The sequence below is a fragment of the Pinus tabuliformis genome, chromosome 6 (assembly GCF_031772625.1).
Source record: "Pinus tabuliformis cultivar Carrire ecotype Pingquan chromosome 6, CPIR1, whole genome shotgun sequence".
NCBI lineage: Eukaryota > Viridiplantae > Streptophyta > Pinopsida > Pinales > Pinaceae > Pinus > Pinus tabuliformis.
In genome coordinates this window covers 970,122,874-970,145,996 of record NC_142292.1, presented here as the reverse complement: position 1 = coordinate 970,145,996, position 23,123 = coordinate 970,122,874, and the positions used below count along the sequence as shown (strand labels likewise).

At 40.7% G+C, this 23,123-nt stretch overlaps 1 protein-coding gene across 2 annotated transcripts in view; it reads right to left on the bottom strand.

Moving 5' to 3' along the window:
• LOC149262223 (ATP-dependent DNA helicase Q-like 5) overlaps window positions 1-23,123 on the bottom strand; it is a 205,141-nt gene that overhangs the window by 75,516 nt on the left and 106,502 nt on the right. For both annotated transcript variants that reach the window (XR_016258848.1, XM_089423631.1), the window contains exons 8-10: window positions 11,317-11,415; window positions 10,882-10,937; window positions 10,671-10,773 (exon numbers count right to left, since the gene is read on the bottom strand). Coding sequence is in view for 1 of the 2 variants with exons in the window: in XM_089423631.1 (XP_089279757.1) it covers window positions 10,671-10,773; window positions 10,882-10,937; window positions 11,317-11,415 (258 nt within the window). In the remaining variant the exon portion in view is untranslated. The remainder of the gene's footprint in view (window positions 1-10,670; window positions 10,774-10,881; window positions 10,938-11,316; window positions 11,416-23,123) is intronic.

Sequence of the window (23,123 nt, the reverse complement as noted above, 5' to 3'; positions counted from 1 at the left end):
AGGTATGTGCACAATTTCATCACGGCTTGAGTCTTCTACAGGAAGATGCAGACTTTATACAGGAAGGTGCAGACTTTCTACAGGAAACGCAAACTTTCTACAGGAAACTTCCTGTAGAAGTCCGGGATGGCCCAGAATTCATTTTATGAGGAGATCTAACGACCAAGGATCAGTTTGGACGCATGCAAGCTACTGTTGTCACCCTTATACACTGCTGTCACCTCTTTCTACCATCCCTGTCGACATGCAATGAAGTTACCTGCACCATCAAAGCAGATCATTGAGTTATCAAGAGAAAAACAATTTTTGAGATGGAAAAAACACTGAGATGTCATACCATATACATCCCAGCCATCCATGAGCTCTGTGAGGGTGATCGTGGGGCCATTGCCTTCATCGTGCAGCATGCACCCGAGGAGGAAAAACTGTTACAGGACATCCTGCAGGAGTCCCGTAACAGTTAAGCCCGCTAGAGTGCACACCATCCACAGCGCTTGCCACATACAATGAAAACGCGGGCGCATGCAACCGAAGCATCAAATCCATCGTCAGCGGCCTATAAATATGAACCTCCGGGCCTGTGCAAATCCACCAGCAGCAAATAAATCCACTCATCATCGTCCAAGAACCGAAAAATCGCGTTGCGGCAGCACAGGTAAGTGTCTCGACCCTTTCTTCCATCGAATTGCATGAATTTTACTTTGAAAATGTTTGCAAGTGTGAAGTGAATGGGTTGAGCGGTTGTATGGCCATTCGACTGGCCACGTCGATCAGTTAATGGTCTAGTCGTATGTTTGGGTGGCGGTCGTGGCAAAAGAAACGGGCAGTACACACGTGAGAGCAATCCCGTCAAAAAAAACGAGTTTAACAGAAGAGACGGCGGCGGATCTGCGGGGAATGATGCGGCAGTAAGGGAACTCGCAGGCAAATGATGGGATGACGTCGTCCAACGGTCCGGCAGGGACAGCTCACCCCCGTGCCACGGATTCCGCCGATTCAAATCTAATCGGCTAGATTGCCACCCCATGCATTTATCATTCACCGTTTGAGACTCGAGTGATCATCTGGATCCCTCTGCAGCTCGATACTCCGAGTCTTTGGCCATCAGAACGCCTGTGAAGCAACACCAAGAGCGCAGACCCACTGCAGTATCCCCCAGAAATCGCGCGCTGCTCCTACAGGAAAAGCTGTTTCTACAGGAAGTCGGGTTCCTCACGTCAAAAGGTGGCGGATTAAAAAGGTAAGCCTGAACTCTCCATGCAATTGGTTTTTGAGGGTGGCAGAATCGTCGTCTACAGTCTGGTCGTAGAAAATTGTTGCAAATGTTGTCTGTCGTGCATGAACTGTCGTCCTACAGGATGTCAGTGTAATTAGCTGTGTTAAAGGTTCTCAGGGGATAAGCTTTGTGAATTATGTGCATGACAGAGGCGTAATCCTACGCTTTGTCCCAGTAGACCAAATTTCTTCCGCATTTTCCACCTCCAGCTAACGCAGCAGTTTTTCACCATGCCGGGTGGGTTCATCAGAAGGGAACCCACTGATTCAACGAAGTTAAGAGAAAATCCTGAGGTGGTGGAGCTCTTCACACGAGCACAATGGTTATCCTTCTGTGACAAATTGCAGGGCTATGACGACGAAGTGGCAGAAGAGTTTTTGCAAGCTCTGAGGCCGAAATCTAAAACATTGGCCACCGTTAACTTCAGGGGCTTAAGCCTCAAACTCACCCCACAATTCATCAGCGGAGTTACGGAGCTCCCAATGGGATTACCATGGGATAAAGAAGAAAGGAAATTGGGCCAACAAGCTAAGAAAGAATTCTTTCCACCAGAGGAGGAATTCTCAGAAGACAAAAATGGGGTTTGTAGGATCAATTTACTGCCACCGTGGAATGAAGTTAGCCTACAAATTATGAAGTACATCACCTGCGAAGGCCGTTTTAGCATTGTATACGGGTATCATTTTCGGTTACTCACTGAATTACGGCACCAGATTGATCTACTTGTAGAAAACAAACTCAGTCTCCCTTACTTTCTACTACAGTCTCTGATTGAGTGTGCAACCAAGTTGAAAGAAGGCACACCAGACCAGGTAGCCCACCATGGACTCATCAAACTCCTTGTGGAGGATGCGCTCCACACATACAAGGTTCCGCTCTCATGGGAAGCCTTCAGAAATTTGACCAAGGATGGTGATATAAAGATGCTGACCGAAGAGCTCGGTTCATCTAGCAGTGAGGAGAAAGAGTCAGTGCCCGCAGTGAAGAAAGAAAAAGGCCAAAAGACCCCGACCACAGAGCAGAAGAAAAAGCAAGAGAAGAAACAAGAGAAAAAGGGTGACAAAAAGAAAGATGACACACCCATCTTGACAGCAAGAGAGAAAAGGTTGCAAGGCAGAGTGGACAAGGCTGAGAAGGTCCACATCAGCAAAAGTGCCTCGACAGCAACCGCAACCAAGTCAAAAAGCAAAACTCATGCAGCAAAGCAAACCAAGGCGGTGACACCTGTTTCTACAGGAAAGCCGAAACCGGCTTCTACAGGAAGCCCGAAATTAACTGAACAGGGGTCTTCTACAGGAAGCCCGAAATTGACTAAAACAGGGTCTTCTACAGGAAGCCCCGAAAAAGTGAAACCCAAGGAGAAGAAAGCTAACATTCGTGAAAGGGAGGCAGCAGCTATGCTGGCCGCCCTCAACACACCTCCTAAGCCAAAGGAGAAGAGAAAGAGGGAGACCCCTCTATATTTTAAAGCTCGAAGAAGTGTGAGAATAAAGACGGGCAAGCCACAGCCTCCGTCCAGCAGCCGATCATCATTGAAGATGCCCCTACTTCGCCCAAGGAAAGGTCCCCCTCGAGGATATCAGTCACCTATGAGAGGGGGAGCCCGAAGAAAACCACGTGGCAAGGAAAGTTAGACCAATTGACTGAAAAAGCTCGGCTACAGGACGCTGAAGATGCTCTACAGGAAACCTTAGCCAAGCTTAAAGAAACTGAGAGAATGGAAGGAGAAGCACACTTATCACCACCAAGGGAGGGTGAAGTAGAGCCACCAAAGGAAGTGGAGAAAGAGCATATACCAGAGCCCAGCCCTCAGCCAAGTCTGAGTTCATATTACAACTTTTTAGACTCTGGAAAAATTATAACTCAGAAATTTACTGTGCCACTGTTTTTTGCATTAGAGGAAGAAAGAGTCCGTACACACACGTGGATGAAAATAGCCAAGTCAAAGGGTGTGGCGGACATAGGTCCCTTACAGGAGCAGCTCAAGGAGGCCAGAAGTGAATTGTCCATGGCTAAACACGTGGCAAATTGCCAACGCGTGTTCCTACAGGAAGAAAACCAGAAGCTGAGATTGCAGCTACAGGAGCTGAGGGCAGGGACAGGTACATCCTCCAAGGACACCACAGAGGAACAGCAAGGCAAAAAGGAACTGAACACCGGTCTTGGGGAGCCAACCACACTTCTACAGGAAGCAGAACAGCAAGCACAAATTGAGGTGCAAGCTCTCAGAGAACAGCTGCAGCAGAAAGAAGCACAATTGGCCTGCATGGCCAGCTGGGCCATGGATGCTATCCAATGCAGACAGCCAGCCAAATCCTATGGCTTGTACTTGAAAGACCAATGGCTGCAATTCCAAATCAATACCTTGGCGCAAAGAGGTATCTCTCAGCTCCAAGACCCGCAACAATTCACTGAAGTTTGCAGTACTAGCTCATCAGAGGATAGGGCCAAATTAGCGGAGTTCTACCTCCATAATCTGGCCCTGCCTAATGTAGTTTCATGGGATCCCAATACGGCCTTGGGAGATATGCAATTAATGGCATTTGCCTCATGGCTGAACCATGAGGACAAAAGAGCAGCAGAAGCCAAAGCAATCATGAACCGAGAGTTGAACAAGCCATTGCTCATCAGACCAGAACCGGGGGATCCAATTGCACTAATCTCGGCACACCAACATTTGTCCACTGACCCTCAAGCTTCATTAAGATATATGGATCAACAGGCCCAAGCCATAGCTCATTTTGAGGACATGGAGAGACTGTTAGGAGACAACGCTGTCCAAGCATGCATACGCAGATGGAATACATTGGCACACAGTCTGAAAATCCGTGAGTACCATACCCCAACTCGGATGAGGGAAGCTCTGGTACGGGTAGCCCTCTATAAGAAATCCATGCAAAACCTCCAGGCCAGCTGGATTGGCCTTAAACTCAGCCCACCACTGCTGCTAGGATTGATGGAAGGCAGCACAAAGACAGATGATAATGAACAGTGGGAAGAGGTAAACAGAAGGGCTGGGTTTCATATCAGCAAGGAGGACACTACTACAGAGGCTTGGGATGTAAGGGTAGCAGTAAAGGCAATGAAGGATGAAGAGTTGGACTAGTTGCTCAAGGATGAGCAAATATTTTAGCTGGGGGGTGATGATGAGCCCCAATTTTTGGTAACAATTTGGGCTCATTTGGCCTACTTACCTTGCTCAACCCTTCATTTTTTATCACTTATGCATCATTTCTTAGTATATTCGTGTTATTTGTAGGAAGAAGGGCAGTCATTATGCCTATGTGGCTAATACATGATGATTTCAGGCTTTTTGACATTAAATGGAGCAAAGACCACGCAAATGAGGACAAAGAGACAACCAAGGTGGCATTGCGGGTTTATAGGGAGGTTGTCCACAGCCTTGAATGACCTTCCTCGTGATCTCCACCCCAACTCCGAGCTCCAACAGCTATCACCACCGAGCTAGAAGGCAGTCAACAGATTCTACAGGAACAGCAGTTTACTTTTAGTTGGACAGCCAAGCCCCACTAATTGAGGAGGCCAGCTTGGCCCTCATCATGTATAAATATTGAGGCTGTAGCCTTCGAAAAAGACTCTTGAACCTTTGTTGTAGATTTTGAATCACGAGCTGTAGCTCTGTTTTTGCTCTTTGTAAGCCAATTTTGGCATGTTGTTAGACTCATGATTATGATCTTTTAATAAAAGGCAAGCAGATTTGGATTCAATTCTGAGTTCTTAGAGGAGCTATAGCTCTCAGGTTAGGGCCCAACCTGAGAGCAATAGACCTCCTTTTCTTTGTATTGTTACTTGTCTTTCTTTTATCATTGCATTTCTTTCCTTTACATGCACTTGGAAAACACAGTTTGCTGAGTTGACTATTTCGGTTTGGTTATGTAGGTTAGTTTCATGAATGCAGTTGTTTCAGTAGTTCAGAATTAGCGTAGGGAGATTGAAGTTACGTTGAGTTCAAAAAAAGGTTGAATGCATGCTCACTTTCACCTCTGTTTGGGGACCGGAAGTGTAGACCGTGCCAACTGCCAAAAACACTGTTTTAACATATGCATGCAAGTATTGATGTAATGTTTTCGGTTGAAGAATTGTCCATACGATTATATCTTGAGTAATGACTCTTTGGTTCAGCATCATGCACGGTTTCCCTTCAACTTACATTGCTATTTTTTGATTCCTAATAAAACAGTTAGAATAGGTTGGTGAACTTTCGTTTACATGCAAGATAAGGGTGATTTGTTTCATTTACACTGCGCAACACCACTTCATCGTGTTCTTATCCTTCTAAACCGTGCCTAAGCCACCTACTCATCCTCTGTTCAGCTCATTTGCCTTCCAACCCTTCTACTGTCCACGTTGCTCAATCTTTTTGACCTTCCACTACTACTACCCTCCTCTAGACCAACCAGCTTTACACACACCTTCCCCATCTCATCTCTCTGTCCATAGGCCATCACAAGCTCCTCTGTCATCTTACCTATCCACCCATACAGCTCCTTCACTCCTCCATCACCCAAAACTCCGACTGCAGAACATCCTGTAGAAGTTAGCAGACTTCCTGTAGAAATCCCGAGCTTCCTGTAGGATCCCCTGCAGACATCCTGTAGAAGCCTGCAAACACGATTGCCAAACACCTGAACGTTGTGAACTTCTGTGGAATGATGTGAAGGATCCCCTGGAACCTCTCAGAGTCCTCCTGACCTTTCCCAAGCCTTCCTCCCCTTTGAACTACCCCTGCACAGTCAAGACCCAGTAAGAAGCACAATCATAATGACTCCACCCACTTGAGCAAAAATACAAAAACGTGTTCTCTTCAATGGAAGTAGTTTAAATGCATGCATCTCATCTCACTAGAAGTAATGGCATCATTTCTGGAAGTTGCATTCCCACCATTGCATCATAAGGATTAAGCTAGTCAGATTAGGGTTTACTAGGGTTTCCATGTTTGGTTGGCTTTCAATTCATTCTTGCAAAATAGGTTAATTTCCTTTGAGATAGCCTTCGTTCATCATTTAGAAAGCTTCTTCTGAGAACATATAGAAGTTGGCTTGAGCCCTAGCGGACTTGTGCCAGCTGACCAAGTGACAGCTGCGACAAGAGCTAGTACTTGTGCATACAGCACCGTCGCTTCCAAGTTTGTTACGAACTACCGGGTTGATAAAATTAGAGAAGGAAGCTCCAGGAGTTGTAGCATTATTGCTACAATACTGGAGCCCACCATACTGCCCAGTCAACAAGTCGAGATTGCTCTTTGGATACCCATGGATTTGCTAACAGTGTTAGTTTTTGATTGATTTGGTAGCATTAACAAGTGTTCTACTCTCAATTTGTGTCTAAGAGGCTAAGGAACACGAGATCTCCAAAAGCCATAAAAGGTTTAGTGAAATAAGCTTGTGAAATGCCTTAATTAAATTAATTAGACATCATTTAAATATTTCCTAAGTCTAACTTAGGAAAAGTGTTTAATTAAAGTGAATTAATTAAGGAGATCAACTTATGCTCTAGAGACTTCCAAAAAATCACACGGATCAAGTCTGAGATGATCTTAGCCGTTGATGAAGACCTAATCATAGTTGTTGGTGTTCCAACAAGAGATTATATGAGAAAGTCGATGAGATGGAGAGAAACGCAAGAGGGGGGCGAGTTACCTTGGCAGATTGAGATATCTAGTTGCATTGATATAGCAAGGAAGAGAGTTCGAGCCAAAAGAAGAGCATCAGTGATTGAGGGAGCAGCAAAGGATAATTTTGGAGAGTTTCCTAGCAGTTTTCCAGTGTCGGAGAGGCAGGAAAAGGGAGGTCATAATTATTTTGTAGAAAGGTCGAGCAGCCAGTGCGAGCAACTAAAAACCCTAGTGAAAATTGCTAGAGAGAGGTTGTTTCAAACTTTCAATTGTCAGAGGCCGGAAAAGTCATCTAGAAGGCAGAGCAAATTTTTCCAGAGGCAAGGGAAGGCAAGACGGCTCAGAAGGAGCTAGCTAGCAGGCAATGTGAATTGTTTCTAGGCCAGCAGTGCGAGCAGGCCAAAGGGAGGCTAGTTGATTTGCAAAGCGAGAAAATTCTCTCCCAAAGATTTTGCCAGATATTTGCCGAAGGATTGCCAAGGAGGCATCCAGATTATTGTACTCTCCATTTTTGCACTGAATTTCCCTTCAAGGTTTTTCCAAGGACGTTAGTCCAAAAATTATTGTGTCAATTTTCATTGTGTGTGCATCTATTTCTCAGTCCCTAATTTCATTTTCTGCAATGTATTTTATGGTGAAGATTGCAATTGTGAGTTATTCGTTAATTGTCGTAAATACTTAAACTACTAATAGTTAGTAGAATAATATCCAAAAATTGCAATCAAGGAATTTTCACAAATAGTTGGGGCTGATTTGATTGGAAGATGGTTTAGGAGTCAACTCCCCTTGACTCCTCTCCTTCTCCACACGTTGGTACACCTCAGTTGAGCTACCAATTAATACTCATGCATAGATCAGTCAAGAATATACATTGACTATAGTGGCAGCCAGCACACAGATGAGACTTGAGACATCTATCCACACACCAACTTGAGGTTGGGTTCGTTGGGAGATCAATGGGGCATCACTCCCACTCAAACCACACTTGTTAGACCTTCAGACTCGCACCATCCAGCTAAACAATACATTGATACTCACTTAAGGAAGTCTTGTTGCCACCTACAGCCAGCATAGGGCACTTAGCAGACCAGCGACAATCAGTCCTCAACCACTTGGTAACTTCGACCAACATTGGGATTGACTCCTTGTGCCACTTGTTTAATCAGTTCTTCTTGGGATTTCCTCCCACAATTGCTATTAATAAGCCCATTGAGCTCTCATTCTTCCATGGTTGGAAGTGTGGAGCTTGGGTACACTATGCTAAAATTTGTATTCATTCATTGATAATAAAGCAAGACTTTGGAGGTCCACCATTGCTGTGTTGTGTTATTTTTCCTTGACACTTGAGGTAACCTTGTATGTTTATTCTAGTGATTTTTTACTTGCTTACAATTATTTTGTGTCTTAGTCTAAAGGGGCAGTTTTGTCTAAGGAAGAAAAGCTACAAGTATTTGTAGTTTTTTCTTGGACTTACTTAAATCCAAGGCTTGGTTAAAACTTGTATGTTCTCGGTTGAACAACATGTCCAATATTGCCATCATATGAGCAAGCTCCCTTTGATGCTAATCTTTGTGTTGAAAGGTTGTGGTTATTGTGACGTAAGTTACCAAGAGTCTTGGAGTTGGAAACGTTTTTGGCTAAACTAGCCACCTCCAATCTAATCAAGGAACACAGCTCAAATTTACTTTGGACCATTCAAAGGACTCTAAAAGAGAGATCAAAAGGGCTCCCAAGGGCCTTGAACTTCTTCCTCCCACCACTCAAATCAGAAATTTATTTGGTTACTTTATTCACGAATTTATTGAATATCTAGCACTTAGGCTTCTTGATTTGACTGTTGCTATAATAGCCGCCCATTTTGCTCAAGAAAAACTAAGTTTACTTGGTTTATCTTAGGCAAAATAGATTAGGATTCGATTATTGCATTTGGGATTTTTCACCAAGTATTAGATCTAACACATGCTAGACTTTTGGGGTTTGTTTCAAACTTTTCATAGTAATTTACTAACTGTCCTTCTTGGCTGACTTTTTTGGACAGACTGTAAACAGGGAGGATCTCCAGCTTGGCTGATTTTTGGGATAGACTTTTGACAAGGGAGAGAGTTGGTAGATTTTCTAACTTGAAGGATTTCAGCACCGAAGACAAGCTATTTGTAAAACCATAAAGTTCTTACCTTGTAATCCCTTTTAGGGGGTTTTACATTCAAGGATCCTTCAAGGATTTCCTTCTTTTGTAACTCATTGTAATCTCTCCCATTTGCCTAAAAGGGAGTTTTAATTTCTCCTCTTGAACTTGATCTCATGTTGTGAGAGAGATCAAGTCAAGTATTGTAACTTCTTCAGTTAACTTCTATTGTAACTTTTGAGCAAGAATTTTGATCATTTGTAACATTGGAAGAAGTACTTTATCCCTTTGAGGGAATTCATTGTAAACTCCTTTCAAACACCCTCCATCCTTCATTCTATAAGAGGATACTTCCCCTAAGTATCCCCCTTCCCCATTTGGGGAAGAATCTTGTGTGATTCTTCAGTGGTCTTCATTCTTTCTCTTTGGTGAACTAAAGTAGACTAGACTAATCAACTAAGTGCATCTAATTTCCTTTGCAAGTTATTTCCATTACTTCATGCAATTTAGTTCAACTTGCAATTGTCATACTTGTGCAATCTAATCTTTCCACCTCATTGTACAATCTAGTTAGTTTTGTCTCTTTTATTTACCAACTCCCCTATTGACTCCTTACTCTGAGATTGGGGCCCCAGCAAGGATAAGGTCTGGGGAAGAAGTTCATTTGAAACTTGCTCTAGATTTTACAACTAACCATGCTAACTTAATCTAAAATAAGCCAAGAGCATTCCACTACATATATCATGCAATCTGAGTGCTTGAGTTGAATTTCATTTGTTTTCCTTGCTTTCCTATGTTTATCTATCTATTGGAGCAATTGTGATTTATTTCAAGTACACTTATTTATTTTGAAGCATTCACATTGTGGGCATTTAAGGATTTACTTTCCAAGTTTTCTTGTTTTACTTTCAAAGTTATTTTATCTCACTTGGATTTTTTGCTTTGCAAGTATCATACATATTGGCACTAGTCTATTTGTTTTATCTTGCAATATCTTTGCTCTTGGATGATTATTATTTTCATGCTCATGAAGTTCATGCTTTGAATTTATTTATATTGTGGATATATCTTGGGAAATATTTATTATTTTTAACTCCTAGAAATTAACTCATCTTGTATAGATTAGTTAAGTCTCAGTATTCTTTTATAGGGTCCACCCCCTTGGCTTCAATAGAAGTTAGCCTAGACAGAGGAGTTGAGAACTGAGTGACAGTTTCAACTCGAGACTTGCCCCCAAGGCCACACCAAATGGAGTTAAAGATTTTCTCCACGATAATCCCAGCTGTGGATTTAGGATGCAACAGACTCCATATGCCCTCTGGAATCTTAGGCACTAACCTTGCCTATCAACCACCTTTAAAATCAATGTAATAAACCAAATAAAAATCTGTTTTACAGAAGTAACTCTTCAATCACCTTTGAGCCTCCTTTGTCTAAGCCTTAATAATCCTAACCCTAAGGACACACCCTTGACCCTCTTGAGTCTCCTTTAGTCTTGCACCCAATCTTTTGGATTTTGGATCTCAAGTGCAAGATTTATTGTCACGTGACCAATACAAAAATAAATGCCTAACCATAAGCTTAATGCACTAAGAGGTTTCTTACTCAAATGTAGTAATGATCACAAAAGTTACCTGCAGCTTTTCGAGTTCCTTCAACATATTGGCAACCACCATTCGAGTATCATTAGAAAAATTAGGGATGACAAAAATATAGCGCCCGTCCTTAGATTGAATCCTAAAGTAATTTCCACCATGTTTCAGAGAATAAGAAAATTATTAATACATATTTTAGAAAAGAACAGGAAATTTGAAGATCATCACTGTTAGTAGAAAGAAAACTTACCTCTTAAGAAGAGCATCAATGAACATGCTTTTCTTTGCCAGCAAGGATGGAGAACTCTGTTCACAAAAACAGTGCTCAAAGTCTCAATTCAGTAACCCACGTCTCTTCATTATCTAGACTATATAAAAAGTAGTCTCAATTTGGTAACCCCCGTCTATTCATTATCTAGACTATATCAAAAGTAGTCCCAATTTGGTAACCCACCTCTCTTCCTTATCTAGACTATATCAGAAGTATAGATATGTAAACGTCCAAATATTTGCAAGACAAAAGTGATGCACATAAATCACATGCATTTACCCATCCCGTTAAACATGAAGAAATATGACATATATGTAAACAGTTGCAGACACCTGAAAGACTGAAAATAGGCATGTGCATCTGAATGTGCAATTTTAATTCAAATTAATCCACAGATGGTTCTAGGAAGCATACTTTGTGAAAACACCGAGAGCAGGTTGCATTTGACTGGGGAAGCACGCGCAAATATTGCACCTCTTCAATTTCTAAATATGACAATATTGTAGCCATCACCTGCATGAAACAAAAACTTCAAAATGAAATCTTGGTGGGTAAAGAAGATAAGATGTATCTGATAAAAATTAATAAGTTTGGAAGAGTGACTACCAAACATAGCCAAACACAGTACCAAGCTCATGTCAATCCCAACTCTCACATGCATTTATTCAAATCTTTCTATGTTTTAAAAAACAAAAATAGGTAGAGCCAGACATCCAAATTGTACTGATTCTTATATGTCAGTAACTTGAATTATTCCTATGGCCAAAAACATTAAAAATGACTATAGAGATCATTTTATGAGGAACAACATTTCCTATACTAGCAAGTTTAATTCCATTAGATGCTTACCTCAAGCCCAGATGCCAATAAACAAGTCCATGCCAAACAAATTAAGTAAACGTCAAGGGTTAAATCAATAGCATAAACTTTTAGAAGTGACTATTGTCACTTCATAATGTTTATACCTTCAAAGACTAACAACTTGTGCAGTTTTCTTTCAGCAAAAAGTTCCAAAACATTGGTTATTGATGAACTTCGACAAACCCTTGAAAAATAAGGTAATAATTTATAAGTTTAGATGGTGAAACTCAACAAAAATCAAAACTAGAGCTTGGAGAACAAAAAATTTCCTTGAGATAAAAACCATGTGTTGAACAAAACACACAGCCAACAGAAAGACAATGCAATAGCAAAGTGAATGAACACTTTTTCACTTCAAAACATAAACGCAGACAGAGCTGAAATGCGCCCTTGGGATGTGTTAACCCCTAAATTAGAGGCTTAATGACCAGTACATTTCATCAGGCTGGAGGTTCAGAGACATATTCAGATACAACTTTGCTTGGGTTGGGGTTGGCTCATAGGGAGGTTTGTTGCAGTGTGGATTCAATGATGCTTGTTTACTCAGACTCAGTCGTTGCACAGATTTTCACCAGATTGGAGAGACTTGCTTTTTTTAGCAGTTCTCCTTGTTGTCGCGCAAACTGACACGACAACGCTCAGACTAGGGGCTGTCACTCTGATCCCTGGTCTCTCCGTTTAAGCCTGTCTCCCACGGCTAAGGGGGGTAGACCCTGAGGAAAGATGAAGGCCAACTGCCAGACAGTTGGGCCAAGAGACGAGATGCACTAAATGACTTTGACGAATTGAGCAGACCAGTGCCTTAAGAGATCTAAATGATTACTAGCTAGATGATCGAAGAATATGAACCACGACCAGCAATCATCAGGAAAAGAGAGCAATGCTTTAAATATTCAGTAAAACCACAACGCTCATCAAATAGCGATATCCAGAAACTTTAAAGAAATGAATTTGCTTTGAATAACAGAGAAACCAGATATTTATTTCGTGCTCAGATCTCAGCGTGAAAGATAGGCAGTGATAAGCAACTGAAGATGGTAAAAGTAATTTTCCACAAATTTTTTTTTTTTTTTTTTTTTTTTTTTTAGAAAATTTCTATACTAAAAGGAAAAATTTAAAGTCTAAAATCTAAAATCCTAAAGAAATTTTTTTTATTTTTTATTTTTTATTTTTTATTTTTTATTTTTAAAAAAAAAAAAAAAAAGAAAATTTCTTTTAAACTAAAATCAAAACTAAGGACTAAATATTTAAATGTAAACAAAACTACAAAATGGAAACTAATTAAATTTATTACAATGCCTAACCCGTTTTCAAAAAACCCTAACTAAGCCACAAAGCTAGACCCTTTTTTATTTTTTATTTGAAATATTTAAAAATGAAAATTTTAAATCTAACTATACCTAAGGTGAACACATTAAAATCTGAATTAAACAGAAATAAAACAAAGTCTAAAACATAATGAAAATAAAATCTAATTTAAAAAAAATCAAACCCTCCTAAATGGAAACCTCACGACACCTCTAAAAATAACACGCAATACCTAAACTAAATCACACCAAAACGATGACTAAATCCGTAAGCCTGAGGAAAAAAAAAAACATGAAACGCAGCTGCTGAGGGTAACATCGACGGCTAACAAGGATGCGGTGATGGCGGGGTAACACGCAGGGGATGGCAGGACGGAGCTCGGATCTCCTATAGGCACGGGGCCGCAGGACCAACCTCAACAAACAAAACGCAGGTGCTCAAATGCGTGAACGGATACCTGGGCTAGCTACAGCAAACTAAAGAAATCGAAAAGGGATTGCAGGCACGTGAGCGGCTTTTCTTTTTGTTTTTTGAACCGATGCTGGAGAGCGGCTATGCCCACACGACAAGCTTAACCAACAGACTATGCAGAGGGATACGCTAACACTGATAGACACCGACGGCGATTGAAAGAAAGGTCGATTTCAGTTTGTGAAGATGGCAGCAATGCCCAACAGAGAGAAATGGCGTGAAATCTGAAACGATGGGGACGAAATCACTATGCTGGGGCAAAAAGAAAGATCACACAGCTGACAGGAAGGCGTTTTGATGGCATGCACAGGATTTTGATGCCCACATATGCACAGATAATGGCGGCAAATGGAAATATAATGCATTAACATCAAGCTGGAACTCACACAATCATTCTATATTCATTGACAGAGGCTACAGCAGTAAAGAAACGATGGAACCTGGCATACAAGACAGCGCAGTAGACTTCAATACAATGACCAGCTCCTTGTACGATATCCGTAGTGTAGTTTACTGGTGTTGTCCCCTTCAAAATTCAGTGCTTAACCCCTGCTACAGCCACACAACGATATATGCGAGAGTTTAAAGTGAAACCCTTCAAAACTAGCCTCAAATCAAAATTTTAAAGCTCTGGAACAGCCAGATTTAACAGTAATGACAGTAATGTTCTTGAAATATCAGAAGTAAATTCACTGTGAACTTCACTGTAAATCAGAAAAATTTCTCAATGTAAAACATGCAATAAACTTTAACAGATTAACCCGGGGCACAATCAGCTGGGCTCTGCACAGAACAGCCTGTGGGAGTCGGCTGGTTCAGCCCAGAACTTCCCCAAACGCCCACAAATAACCTTCACCCTAAAGTTTCCTGCACACCTCAAGCAAGCATCAGCAAACAAGGGCAAGAGATGCTGCTAGATTTCAAAAGAAAATGGAGATACCTGCCATTTTCCAGAAACCCTACAACATTCAAACCCTAGCACGTGAGCAAGATACCTGTGCTCACAATGCTCTGAAAAAAATTCAGCTATTTTAACTGTTGAAAAACTGAAATATGCAGAAATTCAAACACCTCACAGCAGTTCCAGAGAGTAACACCAGCCAGTTTGAAACCCCAAAGTCTTTTTATTAATCAGAAATCAGTTTACAAGAGAGCTTTCAGTACAGACTCACAGATCAGATAAACCTGAAAATGACCTCCTAAGACCCTACATAAAGGAAATGATCCCAACGGCTAGTTTTGGGTGATCCACAAAAATATTATTATTTTATTGCTTAGGGTTTTTGCTTTATGCTTTTTATTTTTTAAAAATTTTTTTTTTTTTTTTTTAATTTTTTAATTTTTTAATTTTTAATTTTTTATTTTTATTATATATGAATTTATTATTTTTATTCATTAAAAAAAAAAATTTTAAATTTATTTTAAGACGGATCATCAAACCCAGCCGTTGGAATCATCACCTAGCACCTAGGACCTAGGACTCATGAGGGGATTTACAACATTTTCAACCCTCAAGACACATTTCATCATGATTTTTTTACAATTTTTACAATTTACATCTCAAAGGGATGAATCAACTTTAACATAGACCCTCATAGACCACCCAGATCTGCGACACAACTATAATCTAGCAGAGTAACACGCTAGGATTCTCCTAAAGTCCTAATAACGAAATGCATCCCGGCTTTGGGGTTGGGTTTGAAGGAAAACTCTGCCGATCCATGGATCGGTGAGACTAAAAACCTCCCGGGACGCAGATCGTCATTAGAAAGTTAGGTCCACCTAGGCAACTTTACATACATGACTCTGATCTGCTTAGATTATTTACATTTCAAACATGCAGACTGGGTTTAAAACAAAAATGATCAAGCTGTCGATGACTGTAGGCTGGCACGGACATGTCGCTCAGGAGCTATCCTTCTCTGCCAACAGGAAGGAGGTGTACTGCATGGGTAGTTGACCAGTAGTGGTCAACATCTGGCTCTACTTGGGGACACGTTGCTGCACTGGTAGGAATGTGAGAATCCAGAATCTGCATCCATACAACACACAAATAAAAATAAGTAGCGTCCATTCCCAAATCATCATATGCATTAAGTACAGGAAAAAATAAAAGCTCTTCATTTATTGACTAACTAATAACATGAAAAGTAAATCTAATCCTAAAAACAGAAATAAAATGCTGAAAAGACAAGGAGTAGGGACAGAAATACAATACAAAAGATGCCCCATGGCATCAGATATCATCTCTGAAGAACAGCTTGAGCATTTGGCCGTTCGCTGGTAGATGAAGTGGTTCACCATCCAATCTGCTCAAGTGGAATGAGTTTGGTCCCGCTATGTCTCTAATGATGTACGGTCCTAACCACAAGCTGTCAAACTTTTTATGCTTTCCTGGTTTTTCATTTTTGCGATCCCAAAGTAAAACCATATCTCCAACCTGCAAAGATCTAGATCTAGAGCATTTATCAAAGCTTTTCTTAATATTAGATTGATTTTTACATATATTTTCAAAAGCTGTCCGACGAGTCTCATCTAATTCCACAATCTGATCTATCCTATTCTGAACAACATCTTTATCAGTGGAAAAATTTTGGAGAAGCTGATAAGCTGGCAATTTTAGGTGCACAGGTAAAGTAACATCCAAGCCATAAACCAATTCAAAGGGAGATTTACCAGTAGATTTCTTCTTAGTAATTCTGTCTGCCCACAAAGCATACTTGATTTTGCTGTCCCAAGACTTCTTGTTATCTCCTACTATTTTCTTGATAATGGTTATGAGATTTTTATTACTTGATTCAGCCAAACCATTACCCTGAGGATAGTAATTCGATGAATGAGATAAGACGATGCCATATTTGAAACAGAAAGATGTAAACTCTGAAGAACTAAAAGCCTTGGCATTGTCCGTAGTGATTTTAGCGGGGACACCAAATCTAGTAATGATGTTATTCTCAATGAAATCCATAATCACCTTTTCAGTGGCATTCTTAGCAGGAATGGCTTCTACCCATTTAGTGAAGTAATCAGTAGCAGTCAAAATCCAAGAGTAGCCATTGCTAGAATTTTCATGGAACTTCCCTATGAAGTCCAGACCCCAATGCTGAAAAGGTGCCTCTACAATAACAGGCTGTAGAGGAAGGGCAGCAAGCTTCTGTTTCCCAGTGAACAGTTGACAGGCTTGACACGATCTAACAAACTTGTGCACATCAGAAAAAATTGAAGGCCAATAATAGCCAGCTCTCAGGATTTTGTGGGCAGTAGTTCTAGCGGCATAATGACCACCACAAAATCCTGAATGAAATTCGGAGATCAATCTTTTGGACTCAACATCGTCAACACACCTAAGCACTATGCCCTCTGGATTTCTCCATCCAAGGCCATCCTTCATAAGGCAGTACTTAGTGGCTTTTAGTCTAAGAGCCCTTCTTCTATGAGCGACTAAGTGGTTAGGACAAGCAAGATTTGTTAAGTAGTAAACTATGTCCTGATACCATTCATGCTCAGCTAACCTTCTTAATTCTGGTGAAGAAAGATCGTCAAGGCAAAACAAACCAAGAGTCTTTTCATTACTTTCAGCTAACATTTGAGCTAAACCTTGGCCTTTGATCAGCTTAGTGGGTCTAATCTCTAAATCATACTCCTGTATCTTAGTAACCCACCTAGCACGAGTCCCTAAGCAATCAGTTTGAGTTAATATGTCTTTAACAGCAGAATGTGGGACGAAAGCGATGATCTTAGAATAACCCACATAAGTTTTAAAATGCTTAAGAGACTTGACTAGGGCATAGGCCTGCTTTTCCATGGTATTGTACTTCAATTCGGAATTTTGAAGTGCTCTACTCATGAAAGCGATAGGCTGCTCGTGACCCTCTCTATTCTTTTGAAGTAAGACACCGGCAATGGTATCCTCAGAAGCGAAAGAAAAAATCATGAAATCTTTGGAGTAATCAGGACTAACAAGGACAGGAGCCTTCGCGATAGCAGACTTGATTTCTTGGAAAGCCCTTTTGCCCTCTTCTTGCCAGACAAATTTCACATCCTTCTTCAGAAGACTTTGAATGGGCTTAGCTATTTCCGCATAATTCGGGATAAATCTTCTAATAAAATTTATCTTTCCAAGGAAAGACTGAAGGGACTTGAGGTTATGCGGGAGAGGAATCTTTTGAATTGCTTCAACTCGTTCAGGATCGACCCTGACTCCTTCCTTAGAGATGATATGACCCAGAAGTTTCCCTTCAGTTACCCCAAAGACAGATTTAGCCGGATTCAAAGAAATTCCATATTCTCTACATCTATCGAAAACTTGCCTAAGATGATCTATATGACTGATACCATCCTTAGAGAAAACAGTAAGATCATCTTGATATATTTCGATAATTTTCCCGATCAATTCTTTGAAGGCATAGTCCATGGCCCTCTGGAAAGTAGCTCCAGCGTTTGTTAACCCAAATGGCATTCTGATGTATTCAAAAGTGCCCCATGGTGTTGTGAACGTGGTCTTGTGTCGATCTTCCTTTTTAACCCAAACTTGATTATACCCAGAAAAACCGTCTAGCAATGACATCATTCCAAACCCAGTTACTCTTTGCAACAAAGTTTCCATTTTTGGCAAAGGGTAATTATCCTTCTTGCACGCTAGATTAAGGTTTCTAAAATCGACACAAAGTCTTATTGTACCATTCTTCTTCCTGACAATCACCAAATTCGAACACCATGTCGAATGCCTAGTTTGAGCGATGATTCCTGCTGCAAGCATCTTCGCAAGCTCTTTTTGGACCAGGGGGGCTAACTTAGGATTAATCTGCCTAAGTTTCTGCCGAAAAGGTTTAGCATTTTCGTCTTTTAAGGGAATAGTATGCTCCATAATATCTTCCCTATAGCCCTTCAACTCATCATAGGAAAAAGCCAAAACATCTCGATATTCACGAAGTAAATCAATTAACTTTTTCCTTTCCTCCAGACTAGCACCTTTACCGATTTTAACCATTTTCGGATTTTCAAAAGTACCAATGTTAACTTCAAGGCACTCGCCTGGGTCCAACTTGTCTTCTTCTCTCAGCTTCGTGGCATCATGCCGATCAAAATATTGCTCTAAGGCAACTACATTTCTGGGAGTGGGATTTATGATATGTCCTTGATCTAAAGACCCATCCTCGCCAGAAACTAGCCGGAAATCCTCAAACTCGTCTAAACTATTGAGAAAACGAACGACTTGCTTTTCATCATTAAAAACTTGCCAATGCTCTGAGTTGTCTGGGACAGATGGTCTGAATATTATCTCCATTTTAATTTTATCGTTGATTAACTCATCAGACAACTGGAAAGTGCTAGCAGCTACGGCAAGTTCATCTGTCGAACTATTTAGCTCCCTAGGAATTGCTTCAAGGTTAAGGGCATCGAAGTGCTCCATAGTATCCCACACAGCATTTCGATAGTTTCTTAATCTCTGATTTCTACATGTGAATTTGTTCTTAAGCTGCATGATAACCAGATCGGAATCCCCCTTTATGTTAAGCAATTTAATCTTCAAAGCTTTGGCCAATTCAAGGCCCAACAATATGGCTTCATACTCAGCGACATTGTTGGTTGCTTCAAATTCTAGACGATAGGCAAACTTGAATACGTGACCAAGGGGAGACTTAAGCACAATCCCAGCACCCTTACCATGACTAGAGAACGCACCATCGAAATACATATACCAGACTTCATCCTTAAGATCTTTAATCTCATCATCGGGAGGAATTATGAAATTGGACATGATAGCATAGTTCCCGATGTCAGATTTTTCTTTAATTATCTCGTTATGAGGCTTTTTAGGATTTTCAACATGAAATTTCCTCTCAGGCTCTCTATTTAGTCTAACAAAACCGTCACCGCTAGGAGAGGGAATCATAGCATATGACCAATTCATCTGAATGCTTCCCCCTAGATCAGAGGCCCACTTCCTAGATAACAGCATACCCCAAGCATCGGGTACATCAACGACAACAATATCCATAACAACCATGATGTCTGGGTAGACTGAAAGATGAACTTGCAAATCCTTGATTAAACCATGTACCTCGATCTTCTTAGAATCCATGGCGCATATATTATAGTAGGGTCTGGAAACTCTTAAGTTAAGCTGTTCCATAACCCTTTTAGTCATAACACAAGCAAATGCGCCTGAATCCAACATGCAGTTATTCAATTTATACCCATTGACTAATAAGGTGATAAAGAAGGGTTGATGATCCTTGTTATCAGCATCTACGCTTTGCAGATAAATAGGAGCATCATGATAGTCAACCTCACGAATCTTCTGCTGAGAAGCGTTGACTTGAGGACCCTGAATTGCTTTTAGTAACTTGTCCCTTTGGGAAGGGATCTTAGCGATCTCAGACACGGGAACCCAGATTTTAGCATTATTAAACCAATTCCCCAAATCGACATCTATTCCAGAGTTCATACCAGGGCTTAGAGTTCGAGGAGGAATTTGATTTCCGCTCTGATCTTTATCCCTTCTCTGGTATGTTAAACCCTTATCTCTAGCAATTTCCAGAATTTTCTCAGGAGAGGGTTTCTCACCATATAACCTGGCCAAAATGTCATCTTCGTTTTCAAGGTTATTTATACCAAAAGCAGATCGAGGATTCACAACATCATAGCTCCTTTCCTTAACCTCTATCCAATCATTCATGGGCAAAGGGAACTTGCTCCCTACTACGTTTATTTGCTCACCTGTCCCAAGCATTCCATTATCGAGAAGTCTTCTGATAATGGGACAAGAGGACTCTTCGTGAAAATCAGCACAAGCACGACAGTAGGGAGGAGCATCATCCACCAGATTGGTAAGCGGATTAGGAGGCCTCTGCTCACTAGTTTGACCCTTTCTTTGCCAGTTATTATTTCTGTTATTATTATTTCGAGGCTGAAAATTTTGCGGTTGCGCTCTTTCCATTTGAATTAACCTATTCTGCAAAGTGTTTATCTCCTTGTTATGATTAATTTCCATGGTTTCAATTTTCTGAAGCAATTTGAGAACAAGTTCATTTTCAGGCTCTTGGGCTGCTTTTCCCTTAGTTTCCTTCAGTTTTGTAGCAGCCCTGTCATAACCTGGGATTTCAGACTTCCCAGAAGCTGCCTTGTCCTTCTCAAGTTCTACAGCTAAGGTTTGGCAAGCTCGATAATCAGTAAGTTTAGCACGCCTTAACTCATAAGATGGCTCAGGACCAAAGGCATCAATATAAAAATCTTGGAGAGTTTTATCTGAAGGTTTATAATCTTGAGGTAGTTCTTTAATAATGCTATTAAACCTTCTATTAAATTCCTCAACAGTTTCGTCTTCTCTCTTTCTCATCAGAGTAAGAGCTCTTACAAGATGTCGTCCCTCTCTTTTATCTCCATATTTTTCTCTAAATGAATTAATGATTGATTGTAAAGAGTCAAAAGAATTAGGAGGTTTTTCTGTAAACTAGTCATGAGCATCACCTCCTAGAGTCAAGATAAAAAGGGTCATCCTGACATCCTCATGATCAAAATCAGGAGATCTAGCGTACTTAGCCATCCATATGTTGAAATCTCGCAAATGGGAATTAACAGTAATGGCATTATCTCCATGAAAGCTAGGCAATTTGTCTATCCCAACAGATGGAATATCATTGGGGGCTCCAGGAATGTTAGAGAAATCACAAGGACCCAACAGACTCATGGTGTTGCGCCTAACCTGACCCCTAAAGAGCAGATGAACGTCAGAAAGGGCTTCTTGTCCAAGATTTGTAAGGAGTGCACGAGAAGCGAGTTTGTGTGATCGCACCCTGTAAACCTTTTCAGGATCCGGAGTGGGGTTGCACAGACTGCCTGGATGTCTTCTAGTGTACACTCTCGCAGATAATAATGGAAGTGGAGTCGCCACTTGAACAAGAAGCTAAGCACGGAAAAGCTTGAAAAACAAGGACCAAGGACAGAAAAACTCTATCCCCGGCAACGGCGCCAAAAAATGTTGTCGCGCAAACTGACACGACAACGCTCAGACCAGGGGCTGTCACTCTGATCCCTGGTCTCTCCGTTTAAGCCTGTCTCCCACGGCTAAGGGGGGTAGACCCTGAGGAAAGATGAAGGCCAACTGCCAGACAGTTGGGCCAGGAGACGAGATGCACTAAATGACTTTGACGAATTGAGCAGACCAGTGCCTTAAGAGATCTAAATGATTACTAGCTAGATGATCGAAGAATATGAACCACGACCAGCAATCATCAGGAAAAGAGAGCAATGCTTTAAATATTCAGTAAAACCACAACGCTCATCAAATAGCGATATCCAGAAACTTTAAAGAAATGAATTTGCTTTGAATAACAGAGAAACCAGATATTTATTTCGTGCTCAGATCTCAGCGTGAAAGATAGGCAGTGATAAGCAACTGAAGATGGTAAAAGTAATTTTCCACAAATTTTTTTTTTTTTTTTTTTTTTTTTTTTTTTTTTTAGAAAATTTCTATACTAAAAGGAAAAATTTAAAGTCTAAAATCTAAAATCCTAAAAAATTAAAAAAAAAAAAAAAATTTCTTTTAAACTAAAACTAACTAAAATCAAAACTAAGGACTAAATATTTAAATGTAAACAAAACTACAAAATGGAAACTAATTAAATTTATTACAATGCCTAACCCGTTTTCAAAAAACCCCAACTAAGCCACAAAGCTAGACCCTTTTTTATTTTTTATTTGAAATATTTAAAAATGAAAATTTTAAATCTAACTATACCTAAGGTGAACACATTAAAATCTAAATTAAACAGAAATAAAACAAAGTCTAAAACATAATGAAAATAAAATCTAATTTAAAAAAAATCAAACCCTCCTAAATGGAAACCTCACGACACCTCTAAAATAACACGCAATACCTAAACTAAATCACACCAAAACGATGACTAAATCCGTAAGCCTGAGGAAAAAAAAAAAACATGAAACGCAGCTGCTGAGGGTAACATCGACGGCTAACAAGGATGCGGTGATGGCAGGGTAACACGCAGGGGATGGCAGGACGGAGCTCGGATCTCCTATAGGCACGGGGCCGCAGGACCAACCTCAACAAACAAAACGCAGGTGCTCAAATGCGTGAACGGATACCTGGGCCAGCTACAGCAAACTAAAGAAATCGAAAAGGGATTGCAGGCACGTGAGCGGCTTTTCTTTTTGTTTTTTGAACCGATGCTGGAGAGCGGCTATGCCCACACGACAAGCTTAACCAACAGACTATGCAGAGGGATACGCTAACACTGATAGACACCGACGGCGATTGAAAGAAAGGTCGATTTCAGTTTGTGAAGATGGCAGCAATGCCCAACAGAGAGAAATGGCGTGAAATCTGAAACGATGGGGACGAAATCACTATGCTGGGGCAAAAAGAAAGATCACACAGCTGACAGGAAGGCGTTTTGATGGCATGCACAGGATTTTGATGCCCACATATGCACAGATAGTGGTGGCAAATGGAAATATAATGCATTAACATCAAGCTGGAACTCACACAATCATTCTATATTCATTGACAGAGGCTACAGCAGTAAAGAAACGATGGAACCTGGCATACAAGACAGCGC